At 47.9% G+C, this 23,359-nt stretch overlaps 1 protein-coding gene across 4 annotated transcripts in view; it reads left to right on the top strand.

Moving 5' to 3' along the window:
* The window catches only part of WWC3 (WWC family member 3), a 108,853-nt gene that overhangs the window by 71,161 nt on the left and 14,333 nt on the right, over positions 1–23,359 (top strand). For all 4 annotated transcript variants that reach the window (XM_043895389.1, XM_043895388.1, XM_043895392.1 and 1 more), the window contains 8 exons: positions 10,427–10,669; positions 11,664–11,753; positions 12,537–13,102; positions 18,993–19,113; positions 19,875–19,949; positions 20,734–20,820; positions 21,801–21,993; positions 23,128–23,289. In XM_043895389.1, the coding sequence (XP_043751324.1) occupies positions 10,427–10,669; positions 11,664–11,753; positions 12,537–13,102; positions 18,993–19,113; positions 19,875–19,949; positions 20,734–20,820; positions 21,801–21,993; positions 23,128–23,289 (1,537 nt within the window). The remainder of the gene's footprint in view (positions 1–10,426; positions 10,670–11,663; positions 11,754–12,536; positions 13,103–18,992; positions 19,114–19,874; positions 19,950–20,733; positions 20,821–21,800; positions 21,994–23,127; positions 23,290–23,359) is intronic.

The raw sequence follows: 23,359 nt of genomic DNA, 5'->3' as shown, positions 1-23,359 counted from the left end.
CCCTACCCCCGATGGGCTTCTGGCCACATTTACAGATGTCAGTAGTTGTCATAGCTCTAGGGGAGGCACCAATGGCATCAAGTGGGGAGAGACCAGAGAACCCTCCAGCCCCCAAGTCACTAGTGCTGGAGGATTGTGCTGTCTCAGCAGGCCCACATCTGCCTCATTTCCATATGGGTGACCCCAGCAGCTTCCTTCACAGCCATGGGCAGAGAAGCTGCCAGGGGTGGGGGGGGCGAGGAGACTACTTCTGACCAGCACCCGCCCTGTTCACAGACGTGGCATGGTTTATGTGAGGCCACGAGGACATATGAACTCCCCCACAGCTAACAGACATTGTGAGGACCTCAGTGAGTCTGCCTGGGGGTAGAGATAACCCCAGATAGTAACCTGTGGGGTGTGCACCTGCGTGCACGCACACTGCATATATGTATAGACACACAGGGTTCAGAAGCATGTTCAAATCTGCTTGTATGTCTATGTACACATGTAACACATGTATGCTTGCATTTATTTGTGCATATATAGAGAGCTTCCCTGGTGACTCAGACAGTAAAGAATCCTCCTGCAATGCAGGAGACCTGGGTTTGATCCCTAGGTTGGGAAGATCCCCTGTAGGAGGGAAAGGCTACCCACTCCAGTATTCTTGCCTGTAGAATCTCATGGACAGAGGAGCTTGGTGGGCTACAGTCCATGGGGTCACAGAGTCAGACACGATTTAGCATATATATATACCTGTGTGTTTTCCTGCTTGTTTTTATTACATAAATAATACATGAATACATTGTTTTTGTCAAAGATGCAATCAATAGAGACCTCCCATCTTAACTTCCTCTCTAATCCTACCTCCCACCATTAATGATTTGGTGTGAAACCTTCCAGGTTTTATGTAAACATTTAAGTAAATGAAACTCAATGTAGTTAAATCTAGTATATGATGCATAGCTTTTCTAATGATTATAACCATCCTCTCTGGATGGACTTCTCGATGATGCCAGTTTTTTTCTTTTCACAAATAACGCACGTCTACGTATAGGCCCCAGTCTTGTAGGAATGCCTGTTTCCTTGGACAGATACTTAGCAAGGAAACATATGGGTCTAAAGACCTTTATGTTGGAAGTTCTGATCGGTCCCACCGAATTGTCTTCCAAATGACCCATATGCTTTACCCTGCCACCAGTAGCAATGGAGAGCCCTGATTTCTGTGTCTCCTCATCCTGGTTAAATACCAGCATTCTTTGTACATTTTTTTGGAGTCGTGGACAAAGACATTCTGTGAGTTGTCACGTCCTTCCCTGGTGAAGGATGCAGGGAATGGTGTACTGATGGTGCAGATCAGCATACTTTCAGTTATTTAAATTTCTGAGTCTGAATTGTTTTTGCAGACAAGCACTCCTTTTACAACATGTTAGATTCCATCAGCCCCTACAGGATGGGGGTGACCCCCCCCAGGGGATGTTTTTGGTTCTTGTGACTGGAGAGAGGGCACTGCTGGCATCCCATGTGGGGAGTCCAAGGATATTGCTTAACAACCCACAATACCCAGGACAGTCCCCCCAGCAAAGACTCAGATGGCCCAGAGTTTCTTGCTGCCTTGAGGAAATCTGATTCTTAGGCTTCTTATCTTGCTCCGAAATCCCTACTGTATGTGGCAAGACCCAAGGGCAAGTCTTCCACTGACTCAAGGCATTAGCCTGTTCCAGCCATGCTGGCCCCCTCGGTGTTCCTCTTACACATTGGGCCTAACACCTGTCAGGCACACTTCTGATTTATTGCTGGAGGTTGGCACAGTAATGACCCCCTGAGATATCCACATCCTAATCCCCAGAACCTGTGGCTCTGTTGCCTTCCTTGGCAGAAGGAGCTTTGCAGATGGCCTCAAGTTAGAGATCTGGGGGTGGGGAGATGACGCTGGATCACCTTGATGGTGGCCATTTAGTTGCTCAGTCATGTCCGACTCTTTGCAACCCCATGGACTGTAGCTCACCAGGCTTCTCTGTCCATGGGATTCTTCAGGCAAGAATACTGGAATGGGTTGCCATGCCCTTCTTCAGGGGATTTTCCCGACCCAGGGTTCGAACCCAGGTCTCCCACATTGCAGGCAGATTCTTTATCATCTGAGCCACCAGGGATTACCTCGATAGGCTCAGTGTAATCCCAAGGGTCCTTAGAAGAGGGAGAAGCAGAGAAGGAGATGTGAGGATGGATGCAGAGATCAGAGTGATGCAGGCCTGTGAGCCAAGGAAAGTGAGCAGCCCTGAGAAACCGCTGCAAAATAGATTCTTCCCTTGAGCCCCCCGAATAATCACAACCCTGTCATTCATTGTTGACTTCTGTCATCTGGAACTGTAAGGTCTGTGGCCATACCACCCCGAATGTGCCTGGTCTCATCTGATCTCGGAAGCCAAGCAGAGTCGGGCCTGGTTAGTACTTGGATGGGACTGTAAGGTAATGATGTGTGTTGTTGTAAGCCTCCCAAGTTTGTGGTCATTTGTTAGAGAAACGAAAGGCAACTAACACAGTACCCTTGGCCCCCGCTGTTTCCTCTGCCTGCGATGGGATGTGTGGCCTCAATGGGTCACATGGCCGCTGCTCTCCTTCTGTTCACTGTCAGAGACACTTTTCTCATCATTCTGAATAAAAGATCACTCTCATCCACCACCCCATCACCTTGATTCTCCCAGCAAACGTAACCAGCTAACCTGCTCTATACTTAATGCATGTGCATGTTAAGTCTCTTCAGTCATGTCCAACTCTTTGGGATCCCATGGGCTGCAGCCTGCCAGGCTCCTCTGTCCATGGGATTTTCCAGGCAGTAATACTGGAGTGGGTTGCCATGCCCTCCTCCCCAGGATCTTCCCAACCCAGGGATCGAACCTGCATCTCTTGTGTCTTCTGCATTGGCAGGTGGGTTCTTTACCACTAGCACCACCTGGGGAGCCCATACTTTATGTGTTTGCTTTTTTTATTGTTTGTTTTTCCCTGCAAGAATGGAAACCTCATGAGGGCAGAAATTTTTGTCCAGTTAGCTCATGACTAATTCCAACAACTAAGTGTCTGGTGAATATTTACTGAAAGAGTAAACAGGGGTCCCCTTAGATCACACGTGCTCTTTGGCCTTCACCCCTATGAACAGGCGGGTGGAAGGAATTCTTGGACCCAGGTCAGCGCCAGGTCAGCCGCTCTGCTCCTGGCTCCTGTCTCCAAAACCCTCGTCCTGGTATGAGCCTTGGGCTAATTCCCCTGGATTTACAAGAAGAAAGGGCCTTTAGACATGCATGCCCTTGGGGATCTCGTGGAGGCGGGTCATGGTCTCTTCATTTCAGAAACTGTGTTCACATGACACATCATCGCTCCCAGCTCAGCTTGTGGTTCCTGGGCTTTCGTGGTCATTCAGAAGGGCTTGTGGTCATGGACCACCCCGTCATGAATCCTCCTCTTGGGTGTTGGAAAAAACAGCTTTGGAGCTGGGCCCTGAGGGATGTTGGAATTCTGGCTGCCCACGTGTTGAGGAAGAGCTTTCTTAATCAAGGGGGCACAGGGATCAGGGTGGAGAGTTGTATAATTGCAAGTTTCTTAGGGGGCAGGGGAGAACAACCCCAGAGAGAGTTCTCTTAGGCTCGCTTTATGGTCAAGGATCACTTAGGCTGTGGATCTTGGTATTTGATAGTTTGGTGCTTTCATTGGAGCTTCACCTGCTTAAAAACATCCTTGAGGGGAAAAAAAAAAACCATCCTTGAGGCATTCTTTTTGTTGCCAGGCTGCACCCCTCGAAGATTAGCTTCCTTCCCCTCTGTAAAACCTCCTGGGCTTTGCCACTTCTAAATGAGGAAAAGCTGATGCCTTGATGTATTTCCTTGTATATCTAGATTCGAGATTCTTTCTCAGAGTTGGGAAATCATCAAAAGACAATAAATGTTCTGGACAATGAGGGGTTTTATGTCTCTTCAGATTTAAAGGAAGTTGATAGAAGCAAAACTCATAATTCCAAACAATGGTATGATTTCTAGAGAATTCTCTAGACCAGACCACCACTGTCATGGTGACTAGTTTTGTTTTCAACCGTGGGTCATGTGCTCAGTTACTCAGTTGTGTCCGACTCTTTGGCGACCCCATGGACTGTAGCCCACCAGGCTCCTCTGTCCATGGGATTCTCCAGGCAAGGATACTGGAGTGGGTTGCCATTTCCTCCTTCAAGGGAATCTTCCCAGCTTAGGGATCGATTCTGTGTCTCTTGCGTCTCCTGCATTGGCAGGTGGATTCTTTACCACTTGGGAAGCCCTCTAGGTCATGTGAAGTATATCCCAACAACTGTTTTCTTCCTTTTCCTTCAGGAACATCACTTTGGTTCCCAAGGCAGACCTTAGGATAGGAATATTTTCACACTATTGGTTAAAAACTTGAGAGAATTTTTCAAAGCCAGTTTGGAGGAACAAGTCTTCTTGAAGCAATCCTGATGACGCAGATGGCTCCTTATTTTTAACCTAAGAGTGCTTGTTCCAGAACTGTGCACAAACTGTAGCTGTTTCCATAGAAACACTTGCTGTCCCTGATAGGAACAAAACATTCGGCCCAGCCTGTGTCTCCGTGTCTCAGTGTTTGTTGCCAGGACGGGTCCTGTGCCGTCGCTGATGGAGCGTTAGGATTCCAGCTGAATTCGATCAGTCCCTTGGATTTTCCCTTCAGTTCTCCAGTGGCCGTGTATCTGGGTTTGGGAGTGGGGCACGGCCGTGAGAGACAAAGGAAACAGGCCAAGAGAAAGAAACCTGGAGACCATCTGCTTTCCATTTAAAGAAGTTATTCTGAAGCTCTGTTTGTTCAGAGGGGACAAGATGTGAGGGCAGGGAGGGGTGTTGGGGTATTTGTAGGCCTGTCTTTTTTTTTTTTTGATAAATTTTTAAAAGATTGTTTATTTTTGGCTGAGCTGGGTGTTCATTGCTGCATGGACTTTTTCTCTAGTTGTGGCGAGCGGGGGCTACTCTTTGTTGTGGTGCATAGGCTTCTCCTGGTGGCTTCTCCTGTTGCAGAGCATGGGCTCTAGGTACACAGGCTCAGTAGTTGTAGCACACATCCTTAGTTGCTCTGCAGCATGTGGGATCTTCCTGGACCAGGGATGAAACTCGTAACCCCTGCCTTGGCAGGCAGATTCCCAACCACAAGCCCACCAGGGAACGTAGGCCCTTCTTATGCCACACAGCCTAGATTCAGACTCCATGAGTTTCCAGTATAAAGAGTCGAGCTGAATGGACACTAGTTGACCAATATTTAGTTCATTGAGGTAAAGTGATTTCACTGTCCATATGACTCAGATCTCAGATGAGACTGTGGTAGACTTTTGCTTTCCATTTAAATAGATATTTGCAGAAAGAAAACTAAAGAGAGAAAACATAAGAAGAATAAGTCTATAGCTGTAATTGACTTCTGAAGGCACGAGACTCTAACCTGGCATCATGTCCTAGAATCTGGCATTGGGTCCATCTTGTCCCCTCACCCTGAGTCAGGGCTGTGGCTGGCCTGGAGTTCCATTTCTGTTCCAGAAAGTGGCAGTATTTTAGGAACGTGCAAAATTATATCGTAGATCCCAGAATTGAGGTATAGATTCAAAGAACTGGGGATTACTCTGAATATGTAAAATATGCCTCAAAACTGTGCAATATTAAAAGTGCATTTTCTTCTTTGAAAAATGAAAGTCATATTTAAGATTTCCACATGAACCGTAAGGGTCCGAGCAGTTTCTGCCACATAAATGCAGGTTTCCATTCATGGTTTAATGGTGCCTGGGTTGTAACAGAAAAGGTGTTTGGGCAAAAATAGTAAGGGAAAAATGATTCATATTTGACTTCTGTCTACATTAGGCCTGTTCAGGGGGTGAAATTTAAAAATCACACGATAAACATGAGACCGGAATGCTTGACTGAGGACTTGCTTTCATTTCTTGACTATTCTGTGCACAGGGACGTGTGTCTTAAAGCATTTAAAAGGCATTTGTGAGAGGATATATATAGGCTATAAAAGGGATTACCTATCAAAAATAAAAATCAGTAAACTCAGCTGACTCTCAGGGAAAAAACAAACCGTCACCAGTTTTGCCTTGATCTTGATTCTCTTTGAAAATGAACTTGGGCAGTTCCCTGGCAGTCCAGTAGTTAGGATTATGTGCTCTCACTGCTGTGGTCCCATGTTCAATCCCTAGTTGGGGAATTAAGATCCCACAAGCCACACGGTGCAGTAAAAAAAAAAGGACTTGGAACATTTTCTTTTTTTTGCAAATTTTAATCATTACCTTGCTTTGTTTCCTTATATTTCATTCCACTGAGAAAATATGGTAGAAAACAGCCTTTCTGGAAATGGTTTTTCCCTTTATTTTCTGGAGTTGGAATGATGGCACTTGCAAGAGTAGGGTTCCAATTCCGCACTGCATATCAGCTACTGGGTGTGGTTATAGAAGGGACATCAGAACTATACATTTGTTATTTAGCCTGAGGTAGAAGGTCTCTTGGATCCATTAACCCTAATACAGGAAGGGTCCTCCTTGCACATGTTCTTTTCTGGGCCAGCAGCACGGTAGACAAGGCTTATCGTTTTAAAGGTAAAGCCATCCTGCATCTTCCATGGCAAATATTCAAGACAACATTTGTACAAGAAATGTACAAGAAGGAATTCTAGCATTCTTGGTTCCCGGTATAGACAGACACCACATGCTTCTCTCAGCCTGGCTATGAGCAGACCCCAAATGTCTAACTCAAGATTATGGATCTAGAGAAAGAAATTACACTTTCTAGTCTATTCCAGTCAGCTTCCCCTGTGGCTCAGACAGTAAAGAATCTGCCTGCAATGGTTCGGGAATATCCCCTGGAGAAGGGAATGGCAACCCACTCCAGTGTTCTTGCCTGGAGAATTCCATGGACAGAGGAGCGTGTTGGGCTACAGTCCATGAGGTTGCAAAGAGTCAAACACAACTGAGCGACTAACACACACAATATATGCCAGTATCCCTCTAGATTCATAGGGAGCTCTGCAGTGATTTGCAGTGCCTTGAAATTTAATTATTAAAAAAAGCAATAAACCTCTGTTCTTAAGCACAGTGTGCTCATCTAGTGCTCAATACAGCCCAAACAACCTTTCCAGGTGGGTTACATTAAGTCAGCTTCACCCAAATTGTTTCTGCTACAGGAGGCACCCCTCACCATATGTCTGTCCATACACCTTTTTCTTGCGAGCTCTGGAAAGTTACAGTTTCTGTTACTGTTTAATCCTGGCCACTGTACTATTTCTTTTATACTCACAGTGGGCAGACCTTTTGAAATCTGCCCTTTGCCTCGTTTTCCTCTCATAATTGAGTTTTTTCCTTATTCTTTGTTCTGATAGTGGATATTACTTGGGGGCTTTCCTGGTGCCTCAGATGGTAAAGAATCTGCCTGCAGTGCAGGAGACTTGGATTCTATCCCTGTGTTGGGAAGATCCCCTGGAGAAGGAAATGGCAACCCACTCCAGTATTCTTGCCTGGAGAATCCCATGGACAGAGGAGTCTGGCGGGCTACAGTCCATGGGGCCGCAAAGAGTCGGACATGACTGAGTCACTTGAGATTTTCCTGGAAAAAGCAGGATTATCTAGGATTGGATCTCCACCCACCCTCAGCAGCTTGAATCCCCATGCAGTGGTGGCTAACCTGGAGCTGGCCAATGCAAATGGAACCTTGATCTCCTCACATGTTAACTTCAGAAAACTCAAAAGGAGTGCTTTTAAAAATATGTGTGCTTGTAGTATGAGAATTATTAGTATATATCACCAGGTAATACTGCTAACTTTACTTGGGCTCAAATAGGCTTTCCTGTATACATTGAAATGAAAAATTATGAGGACCCAATGGATTTGCTCTTTGTACATCTCTTTTATATTTATTCCTTACCTTTGACTTGGCTTGATCTACAGTAGAATGTTCCAAAAATTTCGCTGAGTCTAATGTCTGATTTGGTGCTAATTTATGGGTCTGCTTGGAGTGCTTCCTTGGGCTTCAGTTATATGACTGCCATAAATTTTAATTACACTAATTAGAGAGAGGTAGATGCTTAAGCCCAGTTGGATTCCTAACCCTGTTGAGCTGCATTTGTCATTAGTTTTTTCAGTGACATGGTTTGGCACCATTTTCCAACACATTTGCAGGAAATTGGTCTTATGTTAGAAAAGAATTTGCCTAATAAAGCTACTGACATTCAGCTATTTTCTTTACCTTTTTGAGGAACTGGGCTTGAGTAAAATGTGCACATTTAAACTATAACTTGTATACTCTTCTTTTCATGACTGGATTTTCTAATTGGTTTGGTGCTTGAAGAAGGTGGTTGTTGTTGTTTAGTCACTCAGCCATGTCTGACTCTTTGTGACCCCATGGAGGTCACACCATGGAGCACGCCAGGCTTCCCTGTCCTTCACCATCTCCCAGAGCTTGCTCAAACTCACGTCCATTGAATCAATGACCCCATCCACCCATCTCACCCTCTGTCTGTCATCCCCTTCTCCTCTTGCCCTCAATCTTTGCCAGCAGCAGGGTCTTTTCCAGTGAGTTGGCTTTTTGCAGCAGGTGACCAAAGTGTTGGAGCTTCAGCTTCTTCACTTGAAGGCGCCTTGGCCAATCCTTTTGTCAGATTGACTAGTCCTATGCTCATGTCTAGTTCAGGAGCAGCTCAGACTAGTACAGGGATATCCCACAGACCTTAACACATGGGCCAATGCCAGTTGACTGTCAGTATCTGCAAGGAAGCACAGTGTTGAGATGGATTCTAAAGTCTGGACCCAGCGAGGACACCAGCTTTGATTCATGACATGTGTCCTGAGCACCAAATGGGACAGTCTCAGAAGCACTCTTGCCTTTCTCATTTTAGTGAGGATCATCCTATCCCTGCCTGATGGAAGCCATAAGAGCTCCAAGGACAGTTTGCATTCTCCAGACCAGGCTGGGGTGCCTGAAAAGCAGCGGGTGTCACACTTTTGGCAAGAAGCACCTAGGAGGGCTTGTCAAAACCCGGGTTGCCCCACTCCATCCGCAGAGCATGGTGTTCAGCAGATCTGGGGTGGGACCTTCAGTTTGCATTTTAACGAGCTCCCAGGTGATGCTGAGGCTGACTCAGGGACCCTGCTTTGAGAACCACAGACTTGAGGCTAGAGGACTGAGTGCACCTGCCACTTAGCTGCCCTCACATCTCTCTGTGACCTCAGAGAAGTCATTGGATTTAGTTTTGGGCCCATGTGCCAACCTGTTTCCGGCACAGGGCTGGCTTCTGGTCAGGTCTGCAAATCCTTCTTTCTGCCCAGAAGCCACCCTCATCTTGAGCCACACATAAACGTAAAGGGCAAAAAAAAAAAAAAGAGAGAGAGAAGAAAAAACGTAAAGGGCTTAAAACATCGTGCTCCTGCTTTTAGGGATGCTCTAAAAACACGGGCCACGTCTCTTTCACTTCCTCTGCCTTCAGCACAACCTCAGGAGACTAGTCTGTCTCCTGAGTGGGCCTGCGGGCCATTTGGGTGCACAGGGTGGGGGTGACGAGAGCTGTATTTCTGCAGCTTGAGGGTTACCCTGCGCCACATCCAGGCTCACTGCGACTTGACTCCCATTCTTTCATATACTTGCTGGCATGTTCATTTTCCATTTCACGCATTTAGCTTTGGTTGAGTACCTGCTCTCTGCCAGGCATTTTGAATGTCCTGCATGGTCGAGGCCTCTGGCACTCTTGAGGATCCTGTGAGGGGTGTGATTCTCTCCTGGGTTTTCTCAAGGTGGGCTCCGCAGCTAGGCGCACAGAGACGGCAGGTGGCTGGAAGCATCTCTCATGCGTCTAGCACAGTGTTCAGCTACTGATGAGGGAGGGGGCGCAGAGAGAAATGAGTGGGCTCTGTCTCGTTCCAAAACAGCACACATAGGAAGCAACACCAGGCATGTGGGTGAATTGGAGTCTTCTTTGAAACAAACATGCATGCTTGCTCAGTTGCTTCAGTTGTGTCCAACTCTGTGACCCCATGGACTGTAGCCCGCCAGGCTCCTCTGGTCCATGAAACTCTCCAGGCAAAAATACTGGAGCAGGTTGCCACACACTCCTCCAGGGAATCTTCTGAACCCAGGGATCAAACCCAGGTCTCCCGCAATGGCAGGGGGTTCTTTACCACTGAGCCACCTGGGAAGCCCTGCAATAAACATCCTTACCGTCATCCCTAATCTCATAGGCCAGGGCAGATGATGCAAAGGGCTTCCACATCAGGTTCGTTCCATCTCACTTCCAGATCCGTTATTTGTGCTGTGTGAGGTTGACTCAGTGCAGTCATTCCGCTATTGGTCAGAGTGAGTTTCTAGAATCTGTGTGATGGTGCTGAGACTGTGTGAAGACGTGGGTGTTTCATCAAGTTCGTGGATCTTCCCATGTCCCTCTCCTGCAGAGTCTCGAACATCCAGCAGCAGCTGGCCCAGCTGGAGAGCGAGTCGTGGCCGGGCCTGGCTGAGGCCGACAGGGACCGGCTGCAGCTCGTCAAGGAGAAGGAGGCCCTGCTTCAGGAGCTACAGCTCATCATCCAGCAGAGGCGACCAGCGGAGGACGTGGTGAGACTGGAGGAGGAGCGGCGGCGCCTAGAGGAGGAGATCCAGCGTGCCCGGGCCACGTCCATGCAGGGCGCCACTGAAAGGTGGGCAAGTAGCGCCGGAGGAGCGGCTGGCAAAGCCAGATTGCACGGCTGCCTGTGGTCACTGATTCCTCTGGCAGCTATTGCCTGGTGGAAGGTGGACAGAGCATGCACCTGCCCATCCTCCAGGGGTGCCAGCTGTGCTCAAGGCTCCAAGACTCCTGGTCCCTGTTCACAAGTGCGAGATGGTCGAGAAGGGGATGGAGGAAGGAAGAAGACTGGGGAACCCATGAGTTAGACCCTGCCTGCTCCTGCTGCAGGTGCCGGGTGCCCCACCCCTGTATTTTCAGGTCGTCGTCCTGACCCACCCCATAGGAAAAAGTAGAGAGAAAACTACCTCCCACACTTGGGCAGTGGCTTTTTTATTTAGTGCTTGATCTTTGAATTCTGTAGATGTTAGAATTTCATATGGTTTTGCCTGGAAGAGGGCTTAAACACAAGGGACTGATTTGTTCCCAGGAATTCCAGTAGATTATCGCGTGCTGGGCATTTGTATCCATCTTCTAGTCTAGTCTCCATCTATCTGTTCATCCACGCACACCCATCCTCCCATCTTTAGGCCCATCTTCTTGTCTACTGTTGTCCATCCTAACTGCCTGTTCACTCATCCATCTGTCAGCCTGTCCATCCTCCCACCCCCGTATCCATCAGTCTATGCAGCTACCCACCCATTGATTTATCCATCCTTGTATCCACCCATCTATCCACTAATCCATCCATCCATCCATCCATCCACTCACCCATCTAGCCATCTGCCTACCCACCCATGTGCTGCACTTCCCCAGTGTATCAGGCGCTGTTCAGGGGGCTGGTGGTACATTTTCAAGCAAAACAACTCACATCTCTGTTATCTTGGTTTTTATGACCTGGATGTGCTTTTTAGAATTTAGTCATTCAAAGCTCAATCAGTTCGAGGGAACTAGTAGTTGCATTTCTTGTTAGGAAAATATACTTGCTATCTTTGAAATCCACCAGTGGACTGTTTTTGTACCTATAGGATTCTGCTTCAGGAAAAAAGAAACTGTCTCCTGATGCAGCTGGAAGAAGCCACCCGCCTAACGTCCTATCTCCAGTCCCAGTTACAAAGGTGAGTAACTTGATTATCATATTGTAATGATGTGGTCATGAGCTTCACAATGCCCTTTACCTTGGTTTTCTCTCCCAGGACTTAGATCCTGAAGTGGTTGTAAAGACAGGACAGAAAAGTGGATACATGATATTTTTTAAGAAGAGCTGCTCATATCATGTATGATCTAGGACTCTGAGGAGAACCAAGTGGGACTTCAGAATAACAAATCTAATATCAGATTTGCCCAAGGATTTTGTAGCTCACAGCATCAGAAAGTGTATATATTCATGTACATATATGCACACGTACATTTTTATCTCTTTAAGGCACAAATACCTTTAAGATGTGGATGCTCAGTAATATATCTGGTTTTCAAGTACTTAACTGTATTGGAAAGCATTGTGTTAAGGGCTTTCTGTGTATTATTTTCTCAGTTCCCCTCCTAAGAGTGCCTTGAGGCAGGAACTGTTCTCATCACAGCACTCCCCACCCAAGAAAGTGGGTGGCTCAGAAAGGGCAAAAAGCCCTTGACCAAAAAAGACCTTCAGCTAGTCTGAGTTTGAGCTGAAACTTAAATTCAGGCAAGAGTCCTGAATGTTAACCTGTGTTCTCTACTGACATGCACAGAAACAAAGGAAATAGTCACAAACTCAAGGGTGGGGAGTGGGTGTCTTAAACAGCTCACAGGTGGGGTTGATGAGCACGAGGCAGGGTTTTGCTCCTGGAGCATCCCGGAGGCTGGCCTCGGGTGGGGTCAAGCGGGCTCCAGCCATGGGCTCCAGGCTGCTCTTCTCTTTTCAGCCTTTCTGCCAGCACCCTGACCATGTCCTCGGGGAGCAGCCGTGGCTCCCTGGCCTCCAGCCGTGGCTCCCTGGCTTCCAGCCGGGGCTCGCTGAGCTCTGTCAGTTTCACCGACATCTACGGGCTCCCACAGTACGACAAGCCTGACACCGAGGGCGGCCCGCTCCTGCGCTTCGACCTCGTGCCCTTCGACTCCCTGGGCCGGGATGTGGGCCTGGCGGACACCGCGGGGCCCCCGGGCCTGCACAAGCCGAGGCGCTCGCTAGACACGCCACAGTCGCTGGCCTCCCTGTCCTCGAGGTCCTCCCTATCCTCGCTGTCCCCTCCCAGCTCGCCCCTGGACACGCCCTTCCTCCCGGCCTCGCGAGACTCGCCCCTGGCCCAGCTCGGTGATGGCTTTGAGGTGGCAGGCCTGGGCGCCCTGGACAGGCTGCGGGCTCAGGCCGCCACCGTGGGGGATGAAGACCTGCCAGGCGCTGCAGCCCTGCCGCCGCATGGATGCCCCGGGGACGGGGAAGGATCTCATGAGCGAGGACCCCAAGTGGCCACTGCTCCCACAGCTGCAGGTACCTACCGATGAGTCCCATGGGTGCCCCGGGTCGGGAGGCAAGGTTCCAAGCTCATTGAGGACGCCGTGTGCAGGGAGGCCAGCTGCTCTGCTGTGGCCTCAGGGGCACTCAGCTTAGAAGGACCCTCGATGGATGGTCCTCGATGACAGATGAGGAAGCCCGCACGCCCACTCTGCCTGCGTGCTTTTGCTTTTGTCTCGTCCCTGGTCCTTGAAATGTCATGGAAACTGACAAAGTAGTCTTTCCCAGTATTTTGCTAGTTTTCAGAATGTTAGTTGTTATAAATAAAGATAAGAACCACATGTTCCTCCACATTGGGAGCCTGATAAAGAAGTAGTCGGGCCATAGTGAAGCTCCCAGGGAGTGTGCCCAGATGGAGCATTTCTGAGTGTGCCCACCTCAGACCAGCACGGGGGGCGGCTGTCAGGCTACAGCCTCCCCGGAAATCTCTCCTTCCTTTGGCCCTATGACTTCACTCTTTATCCTTTGTTCTTGTACCGTCTGTCATGGGGGAAGTGAAAAGGCATACCTGTGAGCATCAGTCCTTGCTACCAAGTCGATGTCTCTGATGCTGTTCAGATCAGGAAACACGCAGCCATGAGAATTCCATCTGTCTAGTTGCTGTCAGTTCAGCTTGTCAACATGTAGCCCACGTGGGAAACCAGTCTGCTATTTCAGAGGGTGTCCTGGCTGACGGATGGTGCACAAAGCCGAGCCTGGGCGTCAGCCCTCCCTCTCTTGACCCCATGTGCTTTTGTGAGCCAGCCTCCAGTGATTTGAACCCACTGCATTTTTGGAGAAGATCAAAAACCGCCGCCCATTTAATTAACTTCCATTTGCATGGCCAAACTGTTTTCAGACATTCCATTCAGGCAAACAGCAGCTAATTTGTGGAGCACAGTGGATCTCAACCAGGGGTGTTTTTGCCCCCTAGAGGTACTTGGCTATGTCTCAAGATGTTTTCAGTTGTCATAGCTGAGGGGCTGGTGGCGGCGTGGGGTGGGGGGGGATGGTGGTGGTACTACTGGCATCTGCTGGGTGGAGACCAGCGGCACTGCTCAACATCCTTCAGCCCACGGCACGGCCCCCTCTACAAAGAATGATCCAGCCAAGGTGTCTGTAGTACCAAGACTGAGAAATGCTGGTCCCATACTGTTAAGCGTTTAGTAGCAAAGGAGAGAGAGAAAACGTGAGTACAAACCCAAGGTAGTGGAAATGGCTTCAAACTAGCAGCTTAGACCCAAACCCTGTTCCCTGTCCTGTTGACTCATTAGCTGTGTCACCTCGAGTGCATCTTTGAATGGGGCTAAGTCTCACCTTCGTTGCCCTTAAATGAGGTGATCTTTGTGGACTCTTCCACTCACCACCATTCTGTTACCCATCAGTTCTTCTTTATGTATAACCATGTTGGGCTTCCCTGGTAGCCCAGCAGTAAACAATCTGCCCTCCAAGCAGGAGACATGGGTTCTATCCCTGGGTCGGCAAGATCCCCTGGAGGAGGAAATAGCAACTCATTCCAGTATTCTTGCCTGGGAAATCCCATGGACAGAGGAGCCTGATGGACTGCAGTCTGTGGGGTCACAAAAGAGTTGGGCACGACTTAGTGACTAAACAACAGCAGTGCTAGTTATTCAGTTCAGTTCAGTTCAGCCGCTCAGTCATGTCCAACTCTTTGCAACCCTGTAGACTGCAGCATGCCAGGCTTCCCTGTCCCTGTCCATCACCATCTCCCAGAGCCTGCTCAAACTCATGTCCATTGAGTCGGTGATGCCATCCAACTATCTCATCCTCTGTTGTCCCCTTTCCTCCCACCTTCAATATTTCCCAGCATCAGGGTCTTTTCAGATGAGTCAGTTCTTCAAATCAGGTGGCCAGAGTACTGGGGCTTCAGCTTCAGCATCAATCCTTCCAATGAATATTCAGGACTGATATATATGTGTGTATATATATATATATATATATAATAGTTTCTTGTAACATTTATGTTTTTAACCAGAGATCTAGTATATTCTTAGGCAGTCCTGGAGCTTTTTGGCATCTCTTATTTCAGTGTCTTCCCCTCTGTGTTTGCAAACACACCTTTCATATCCCCATATGTGTCATTTCTGTAATTCATTTGTTCAGAGGAACTTTATTCACTTTGTTCTTCATTATAATCACAGGTTCAGTGTTCTATGTTTATTCCTGTGATTCAAAAAAGAAAATACAAAATAAGGATTGAATTGTGCATCTGTTGTTGCTTGAGCTTACTTTTCTCAGTGCTCCCCGCCCACTTCCGGTGGCACAGTGATCCCTGGGTTGGGAAGATCCCCTGGAATAGGAAATGGCAACCCCCTCCAGTATTCTTGCCTGGATAATTCCATGGAAAGAGGAGCCTGATGGAATGCAGTCCATGGGGTTTGCATGTGTCCAAAGAGTTGGACCCACCCATACCACCCATAACAACGTTTCTTTAAAGGTTGAGATACAAGAGTGTCAGTCTGTGTATGCAGAAAGTCCACACAAGGCCAAACACTCCTTTTGGTCCAGGATAAAGCTAGGGTGGGAAAGAGAAGAGCTGACTTAATTTCTGATCCTGACTTGCTTTTCTTTTCCACTTTGTGATGGATGTTATGATGCTTCACAATTCTTAGACCAAGGGCTTTGCTTCTGGCGTGGTCAGATACTGCCATCTGGTGGTGTATTCGTATATGACACTCTGAGTAGAATTATTCAGATTACAAATTACTTAAATTATAAGCACTTCACAGGTGGCGCTAGTGGTAAAGACCCCGCCTGCCAATGCAGGAGATTAGAGATACAGGTTCAATCCCTGGGTCGGGAAGATCGCTTGGAGGAGGGCATGGCAACCCACTCCAGTATTCTTGCCTGGAGAATCCCGTGGACGGAGGAGCCTGGCAGGCTACAGTCCATAGGGTCACACAGAGCCAGACGTGACTGAAGCAATTTGGCACACACTCCAATTACAAATACCCCTTACAAACTAGAAGTATTTGACTCCTTGAATGGGTCCTGATGGGTGCTCCATGAGGGGCTGGGTTGGGTAAGCAGCCTGAGGCATGGACAATGGATGACTCCTGGCCTCCCTTGATCTTTGGGAATGCCCAAGCCTAGCGTCATCGCAGCTTCATAAAGTTGGTGAGGATCTCAATACTCATTAAATTAACCCCGCCCCTCATTTATGATGCCCGAGGTCACGTAGTTCCCCGTAGTCTCCAGTCTAATAAGAGTACGTGTTTAAGTTTGACTCAAGCAACCTTTAACAAGATAAAATTTTAGTAACACAAAATTCACAATCACCCATTGGGTTTTAAATCAGTGTGAGGAGACCGAAGGTGGGGCAGGAGAGGAGGAAGATAAATGGTCATCTTCAACAGTTTTTACATGTTTAGTACAGTTTTATCTTCCCCAAATTTTAAAAGTCAGATATGTCATGATTTTGAAATCCATTCCTATTTTCATTCCCACTGGTATTTGCTAATGTAAATCCATAAATATGTTGACTTTATTCATCTATTTATTGATGTTTTTATTACATTCTTTATCCTGTTTAAAATTGTTGGCTTAACTTCTACAGTGCTTTCACTTTCTGCTTTTTTATCTCTTTTTTCATGCGGCTCGACAGAAACGTTCACTGTAAGTCACTTTGGACTTGCCTTTGCCTTGCTGGTCAGGCTCTGTCACATCTTTGTTTAGTGAATCAATGTATTTAGGATGGTCAAGGCGTGGTCAGGAAGGGCATAGCTCATAGCTGTCCTTTAAAGTAGCTCAACAGTTACTCTTGTTATTGTCATTTCAATGGTATTCATCTGGCTATGAAAGAACTTTCTTAAAAGCTTGAGGTATTTTTTTTCCTCCTTTCATTTCCCCCTAGACTTTAATGCTTCCATTATTTTAGCATGTTAACTGGCAGCTTTGCCCACAATGTGATTTTCCTTATACTTTCTTACTTTTTGTCAAATGGTATTGTTGTCCTTAGGTCTCAGTGTTTGTCAGTCTGTGTTTCATGATGAAAAGTTCAGGGGCTTTAAAAATAAATGTGAAGAAGATTGTTTATTCCTTACTTTATTGGCTGCTCCCCACTGTCCCATCATTACCTTGAAGCCTGAGAGCAGATGGTTGGGGTGTGTAGTGTGGGGTCTGCCGTGTGCTTTTTTCTCACTCAAGGCAACGGAAGACCGTACTTCCTTCTTCTGTCAACTCCTGCATCTGGTTGCTCCATGAATGCACTAAACTCGCAATCACTTAGGATTAAGCCTTTCATTTCCTTTCTTTCTTCGTCCATCTTCATCACAATGAGAGAGAAATTTTGTCAGAGTCACGTTACCGGGTTGCCTGGAATTTGACTGGATTGTTTTGTGGTGTTACTTCCTTAAAGATGTGTAAGGCCAAGTGGCAGAACTGGGAATGGAAGTAGTGAGCAGTTGTGTTTGCTGGGGTTCCACGCAGCAACCTGAGGGCTTCCATCTGTAGTTCAGACCTGGGGGCTTTGGTTTCTTCCGTGGGGCAGGGATGATGAGCAGAGCTGGACTTGGGATTGGTGATCTATGATGTGTGAGTTGGTACCTCCAGCCACCCTGGGACCGAGTCAGTTTCTGCCTCTGACTGAGGTGGAGCCAGCGGCCCCTAAGATGGGTGCTACACACCTTTGGAAGGTCAGCTTTTATCTGCAGTTAACATCATGAGACCAAAGCCACAGACATCCACATCTGTTTTGTACCCCACTGAATGTGTTTGGGTTTAATTGTTCTGTGAATTAATAATTTGGTTGAAAAGAGAGTTGGTCATTGGTGGACTGAGGGAATGCACTAAGCTTATGATCACTGAGGATTAAGCCTTTCATTTCCTTTCTCTTTTCGTCTATCTTCATCACAATGAGAGAGAAATTTTGTTGAGAAATTCCAAATTTTGTTGAGAAATTCCCTCAACTTAGGGATGCACAGATGTCTAAAATTTCAATTTCTAGAGCTTAGATGCCTGAAGAAAAGTAGAGACCAGAGGGACCTGCGTGATTGACAAGAGGCATCGTGATGCCAGAGTGAGGCTCAGTTGGGGCTTCATGGTTTAAGGCTGTGTTCTAACCACGTGTGTCTCTCTCGAAAGCATGGAGGCTCCTGTGTCCATTGTCACATTCAGCAGAGAGTACTTGGTGCTATGAGGGAAGGAGTAGAAGGACTTGACGAAGTGGTAAAGGGGAGAATGTCAGTGGCTCTTGGTTAAAGTAGGTCTGACACAAAAGTAAAGCTGCTCAGTAACAAGACTGTCTAATCCCAGGAGAACCTTCTGGAAGCCAGTCTGTACCCAGGACTGCTGAGGAGGATGCTGCAGTCAGAGAGAAAAAGGGGCCATGCAGACATTGACAGAGGCCGAGTCTGGGTTGCATCTGTATATCCTCTGACTTGAAAGTCACTATGTTTTGTTAGGGGTGATTTTGATGATTTTTTTTAAAAATTCTGTTTTCCGATCGTGAAGCAGTGTAGTCCACATTTCTTGTATGAAGTGTGGAGAATACCAGGCAGCATCAAAGAGGAAACACTGACCCTCCCAGCTCTCAGAGAACTTGCTGTCCTTCATGCCTGAGTGATCTCTCTCTCCCTGACACTCTCTCAGAGTGCCACCATGCCCAGGGCCTTCCCACCAGCCTCTGTCCTGTGTGCTCATTAAAGAGGTGAAAGGAGATTTATGGTCATTTAAAGAGCTTTTAAAGAAGTAGCCGGAAGCCTGTATCTTCCAGTTTTCATTATCAGAGGGTTCTCGAGCAGACTGTGGTTAAGCACACATCTGTGCGCATGCTGGCCTGTCTCTGCCGCTTTGTGCCTTTGTCTGTGCTGTGACCTGGCCTCCTGCACTGTCACCTCCTGAGCCCTGCCATGTCTCTTGCTTACAGCAGTGACCCTTCGAGAAGACAGCACCCAGAGGCTGGAGCAGAGACCATGCCACATGTCCACCTGCCGGTCTGATTACTCCCTGGCCAGTGACAGTGGCGTGTTTGAACCTCCCAACAAAAGGTTAGAAGCTGACCTTCTCCCCTCCCTGGGCTCACTTCCCAAAAGACAGCCCTGCCCATACCTGTCTGGCTTGACACTGTGTGTGTCTGTGGGTGCAGCTCTTCTACTTTCTCTCCACCCAGGAGGGGGCTCTTAGCATTCCCAGGGAACCCCTCTGCTCCTGGTTGGTGTCTGGGGACTGGCCTGGCTCCCTGTTTCTAGGACGACTGCTCTCTCTCCAGCCCTGGGTGGGGGGCAGTGAAAGGAACAAGCCCAGTAGAGCTGGAAAAGGAGAATCAGTGTGCAAGAGACACCTGCTTTTTTCTGGAAAAGATATTTACTTGAAATGGATGTCCATGCCTCTCCATCCCTCCCACTTTCCTCAGCTCAAGGAATCACTTTGCAAGGGCAGAACGATTCTGGGCTTTATTTTGTTTGAGACCTTTGATGTCATTTATTTCACCTCGGGTATCTGTACACGTTCATTTATTGTGTAGCATTTTAAAGGACATGTTTTTGAACTTTGTCCTAAACATCACATGTGGTCTTCAGAGGTATGCAGTTATTTTCTCAGAAATACCACTTGGTCGGCAGGCACCCTGGGTGATGGCATCATGGATCCTGGGGACCTGCCATACCCTTTCATTCACTTTAGAGCATTTATTTCAGTCCCCACTTAATAAAGCCCCTCTCACTAAGAAGCACTCCTAGCGGGAGTTTCTGCTGAGCCTGCAGTAACCACGTCCCATTGGAGTAATGGGTCCTTTTCTGATTGTGTTCAGGAGTGAGGATGCTGACGAGCCTGTTCGTGGAGATGCTTGCAGTAACGAGGGGCCCCAAATCTATGTTGGATTTCTGTGAGTACAGAAGACTCTTTCCCTGTGAATCGTGAAGATGATGGGTAAATTGGGGCCCACCTGCCAACTCAGAGCTCCGCCCACAGGCCAGGAGGGATGAAGGGACCTGTGTAAGCAGCTCCATTGCTGTCCTCCGACACCAAGTCAGAGCTGGGGACTGTCACTCTGTGGAGCCCAGGGAGATGGGTGCTTTGCAACACGAAGTGTTTGAGATTCTAGTTACAGTTTCTTTCTTTTCTTTTTTTTTTTTAATTTTTATTTATTTGACTACAACAGGTCTTCGTTGTGTATGCAGGCTCTTTAGGTGTGGCATGCAACTTCTTGGTTGCAGTATGTAGAATATAGTTCCCTGACCAGGGATCGAACTCCAGCCTCCTGCATTGAAAGCATGGAGTCTTAGCCACTGGACCACCAGGGAAGTCCCCTAGTTGCAGTTTGTATCAAGGCGATAACCAGCAGTGCTCAGAGGAGCAAGGCAGGATGTTTACATCCCAGCAGCTTTCTTTCACTCACTCTTGTCATCCTAGCCGAGTGTTTCTCAGTGTTGGCGCTCATGACCTTGGCGCTGGGTCCTTGGTTGGGGGCCATCCTGTGCACTCTGGAGTGTTCAGTGGCAGCAGGATCCAGTGGCCCCCCACCTCCACTTGATGTGACAATAAGAAATGTTCCCAGACTTCGCACTGGTCTCCTGGGAGTGGGGTGGGGGCCACTGCAGTAGTTGCACCAGAAGGATTTGTCCACCTCAGGGAGTTTGCAGTCTGTGAACTCGTGTTTTATTTTCTAGGCTTGACAGGGCCAATGAGTGTCTCCTTGTGAATGTGCTCCAACTGAAGAACTTTGCTGGGCTGATGGTAAAGGAAGACTGCAGAATGTAAGCTCCCCCAGGCCCTCCTCCACACCGCACCACTGGCTGACCTGTACTGCTTGACTGTTTGGGCAGGGGAAAAGACTGTTTTAGAACCTGAATTCAGAATAAAACGCCAGGGCATGTCTGTCTGAAATAGAAAAGATTGTAAGTTTTAAGAAGAGGCTGGTTTATTATTGGAAGCAGGTGGCATTCAGGGAGCCAGCCTGGTTATGTGTGTGACCATGATGAGAAAGGGCTGTGTGCCCTTCATTGGCAGCCTTTGAGCTTAAGATGTCCCTCCTGGTCACAAGGCTTAGTGGTGACAGTACTCAGCTCTTGAGACCAGATGAGGTGCCAGAACCGGGAGAAGGAAATTCGAGTTTTCCCTAGCGGGAAGATGGGTGCCCGATGGGTGGGAGGGGGAGTCCCACTTACCCAGGTGGGTGAGCCCCCACTGTGATGGGCGTTCAGGCCAGACGGCGCCCTCCCCTTCCATGAGTCATCTTTGTAGACTGGCCTCACAAAGCCCTTGGAAGCAGCCTGGTTTTTGGTGGCTGAGGGTTTGCGGTATCCACTGATGCTTGAGCGTCTCCTGGGTGCTGGCTTCCATGCCGGGGGTGAACAGGGCAGGGAGCACAGCCTGGCGCAGCAGGCAGAGCTTAGGGAGGGAGCCCAGGGGCCATGGAGAGATCATCCAGATTTTTTCCCACAAAGATGGTGAAAGCAAAATGTCCATTTGAGTCCCTCTCAAGTCCTAACCACTGACCTGGAAGTCTTCCCTTTGTGAGTGGGTTTTCTCCCCCTAATCTCCAGGGGCATGTAAGTTCTTTGGCCTTACTCTTAGTTGACAAAAAGAATCTTCTCCAAAAGACAGTAAAACTCTGCATATGGGCAGTGAAACAAGCTGGCTTATCTGCATGCTTCTGTGGTCCACGAGTGTCCCATGCAGCTGTGTCACTAAATGCTGCCTCCATCTGCTTTTTTCCTCCCTCTCTCGGTTGCAGACACATCCGTGTCTATCTGCCCCCGCTTGACTCCAGCACACCAAACACTTACTGCTCGAAGGCTCTGGAATTGCAAGCCCCCCTGGTATTTAATGAAGTGTTCAGAATCCCTGTGCATTCAAACATGGTGACGTTGAAGTCTCTTCAGTTATACGTGTGCTCCGTGAACCCACAACTGCAGGAGGAACTGCTGGTACGGCCCGTCCCTGCCTCCTCCTCTTCCCTCCCTGCCTGCCTGAGTCCCGTGGTGGGGCGCTGATAAATTGTCCTGCTGTCAAAGGATCTCTGTCGTAGGGAGGAGAAAAAGCAGTGATAAAACCCCTTATCTTGTCAACTGTTTTGTACTTGTGTATTATCTCAACGAATACTTGTAAAATGTCTGAGTAACCACTTCTGAAGTATCCCCATCTTCAGTCACAGGAACTAATAAATAGGTCTGATAACCTTGGCAGATAGAACTATAGAATGGTCAGTTATATTTGAATTTCAAATAAACTATGGATCCCTTTTAGTATAAGTATGTCCCATGTAATATTTGGGACAGAATTGATATTTTTTAAACAAATTTGCTGTTTATTTGAAATGACAGTTCACCCAGATGCACACTATTTTATCTGGCAACCTTGGAACTGGGTGGGTCAGCTATCCATCTTTATCTAGGCAGCCAGGGCAGGGCTTAGAAACCAGGCTGCTCTCTTTCCAAGGTTGGAATTTTCCCCCTTAGTCCCACTCCCTCAGTGTCAGAATTAGAGAAGAGTTCCACCAACCTTTTTTCAAAAATTCCTGTGAGAATCATCGGCTCTTCTAAGTGGCATACCCTGAGCCTGATCCACCACTTCACGTTGTCCATTCTCTGCCCTACTTCCCCTTCTAGCACTTTCTGATTGAGCTGAACCTGCAAGCAAGGAGCTGCCCCCATTAGATCCTTGGTGATGACTTTCATTTCACTGCAGCCTTTTTAGGCTTCCCTGGTGGCACTAGTGGTAAAGAATCTGCCTGCTAATGCAGGAGACTTAAAGAAACATGGGTCCAATACCTGGGTCAGAAAGATCCCCTGGAGAAGGAAATGACAACCCACTCCAGTATTCTTGCCTGAAATCTCCCGTGGACAGAGGAGCCTGGAGGGCTACAGTCCACAGGGTCACAAAGGGTCAGACACAACTGAAGTGATGTAGCATGCATGCATGCAGCCTTTGAATAGCAGTGAAAAATTGTGTGGCCTTTGTGGTTAACATCAAAGGGTGACTTTATTTGATGCTCGTCGGTTATTAAGATGCAGTCATTCAGGACCTGTTGTGCTTTTTTTTTTTCCTTAAACACATTGCAGGGCATTGCTCAGATTAACTTGACCGATTACGATTCAAGCGAGATGCAGCTGCGATGGTACTCAGTCCAGGTGTTCACTGGCCCTGAGCCACCCCGGCGGGAGGAGGAGCGGCCAGGAAACTGTGCTGCCCGGGACCTGACACTGGCTGCTTGCGGGAAGACAGTAGGTGGCCCGGCTTTGAGACAGGCTCTTCCTGGTGACATTGTTTCTAAGAAACAGCTATGTAAATATG

This window comes from Cervus elaphus, chromosome X (genome assembly GCF_910594005.1).
Source record: "Cervus elaphus chromosome X, mCerEla1.1, whole genome shotgun sequence".
In the NCBI taxonomy this organism is placed as follows: Eukaryota; Metazoa; Chordata; class Mammalia; order Artiodactyla; family Cervidae; genus Cervus; species Cervus elaphus.
Note: the sequence above shows the minus strand (reverse complement) of the source record. Positions and strands in the feature narration are given on the sequence as shown.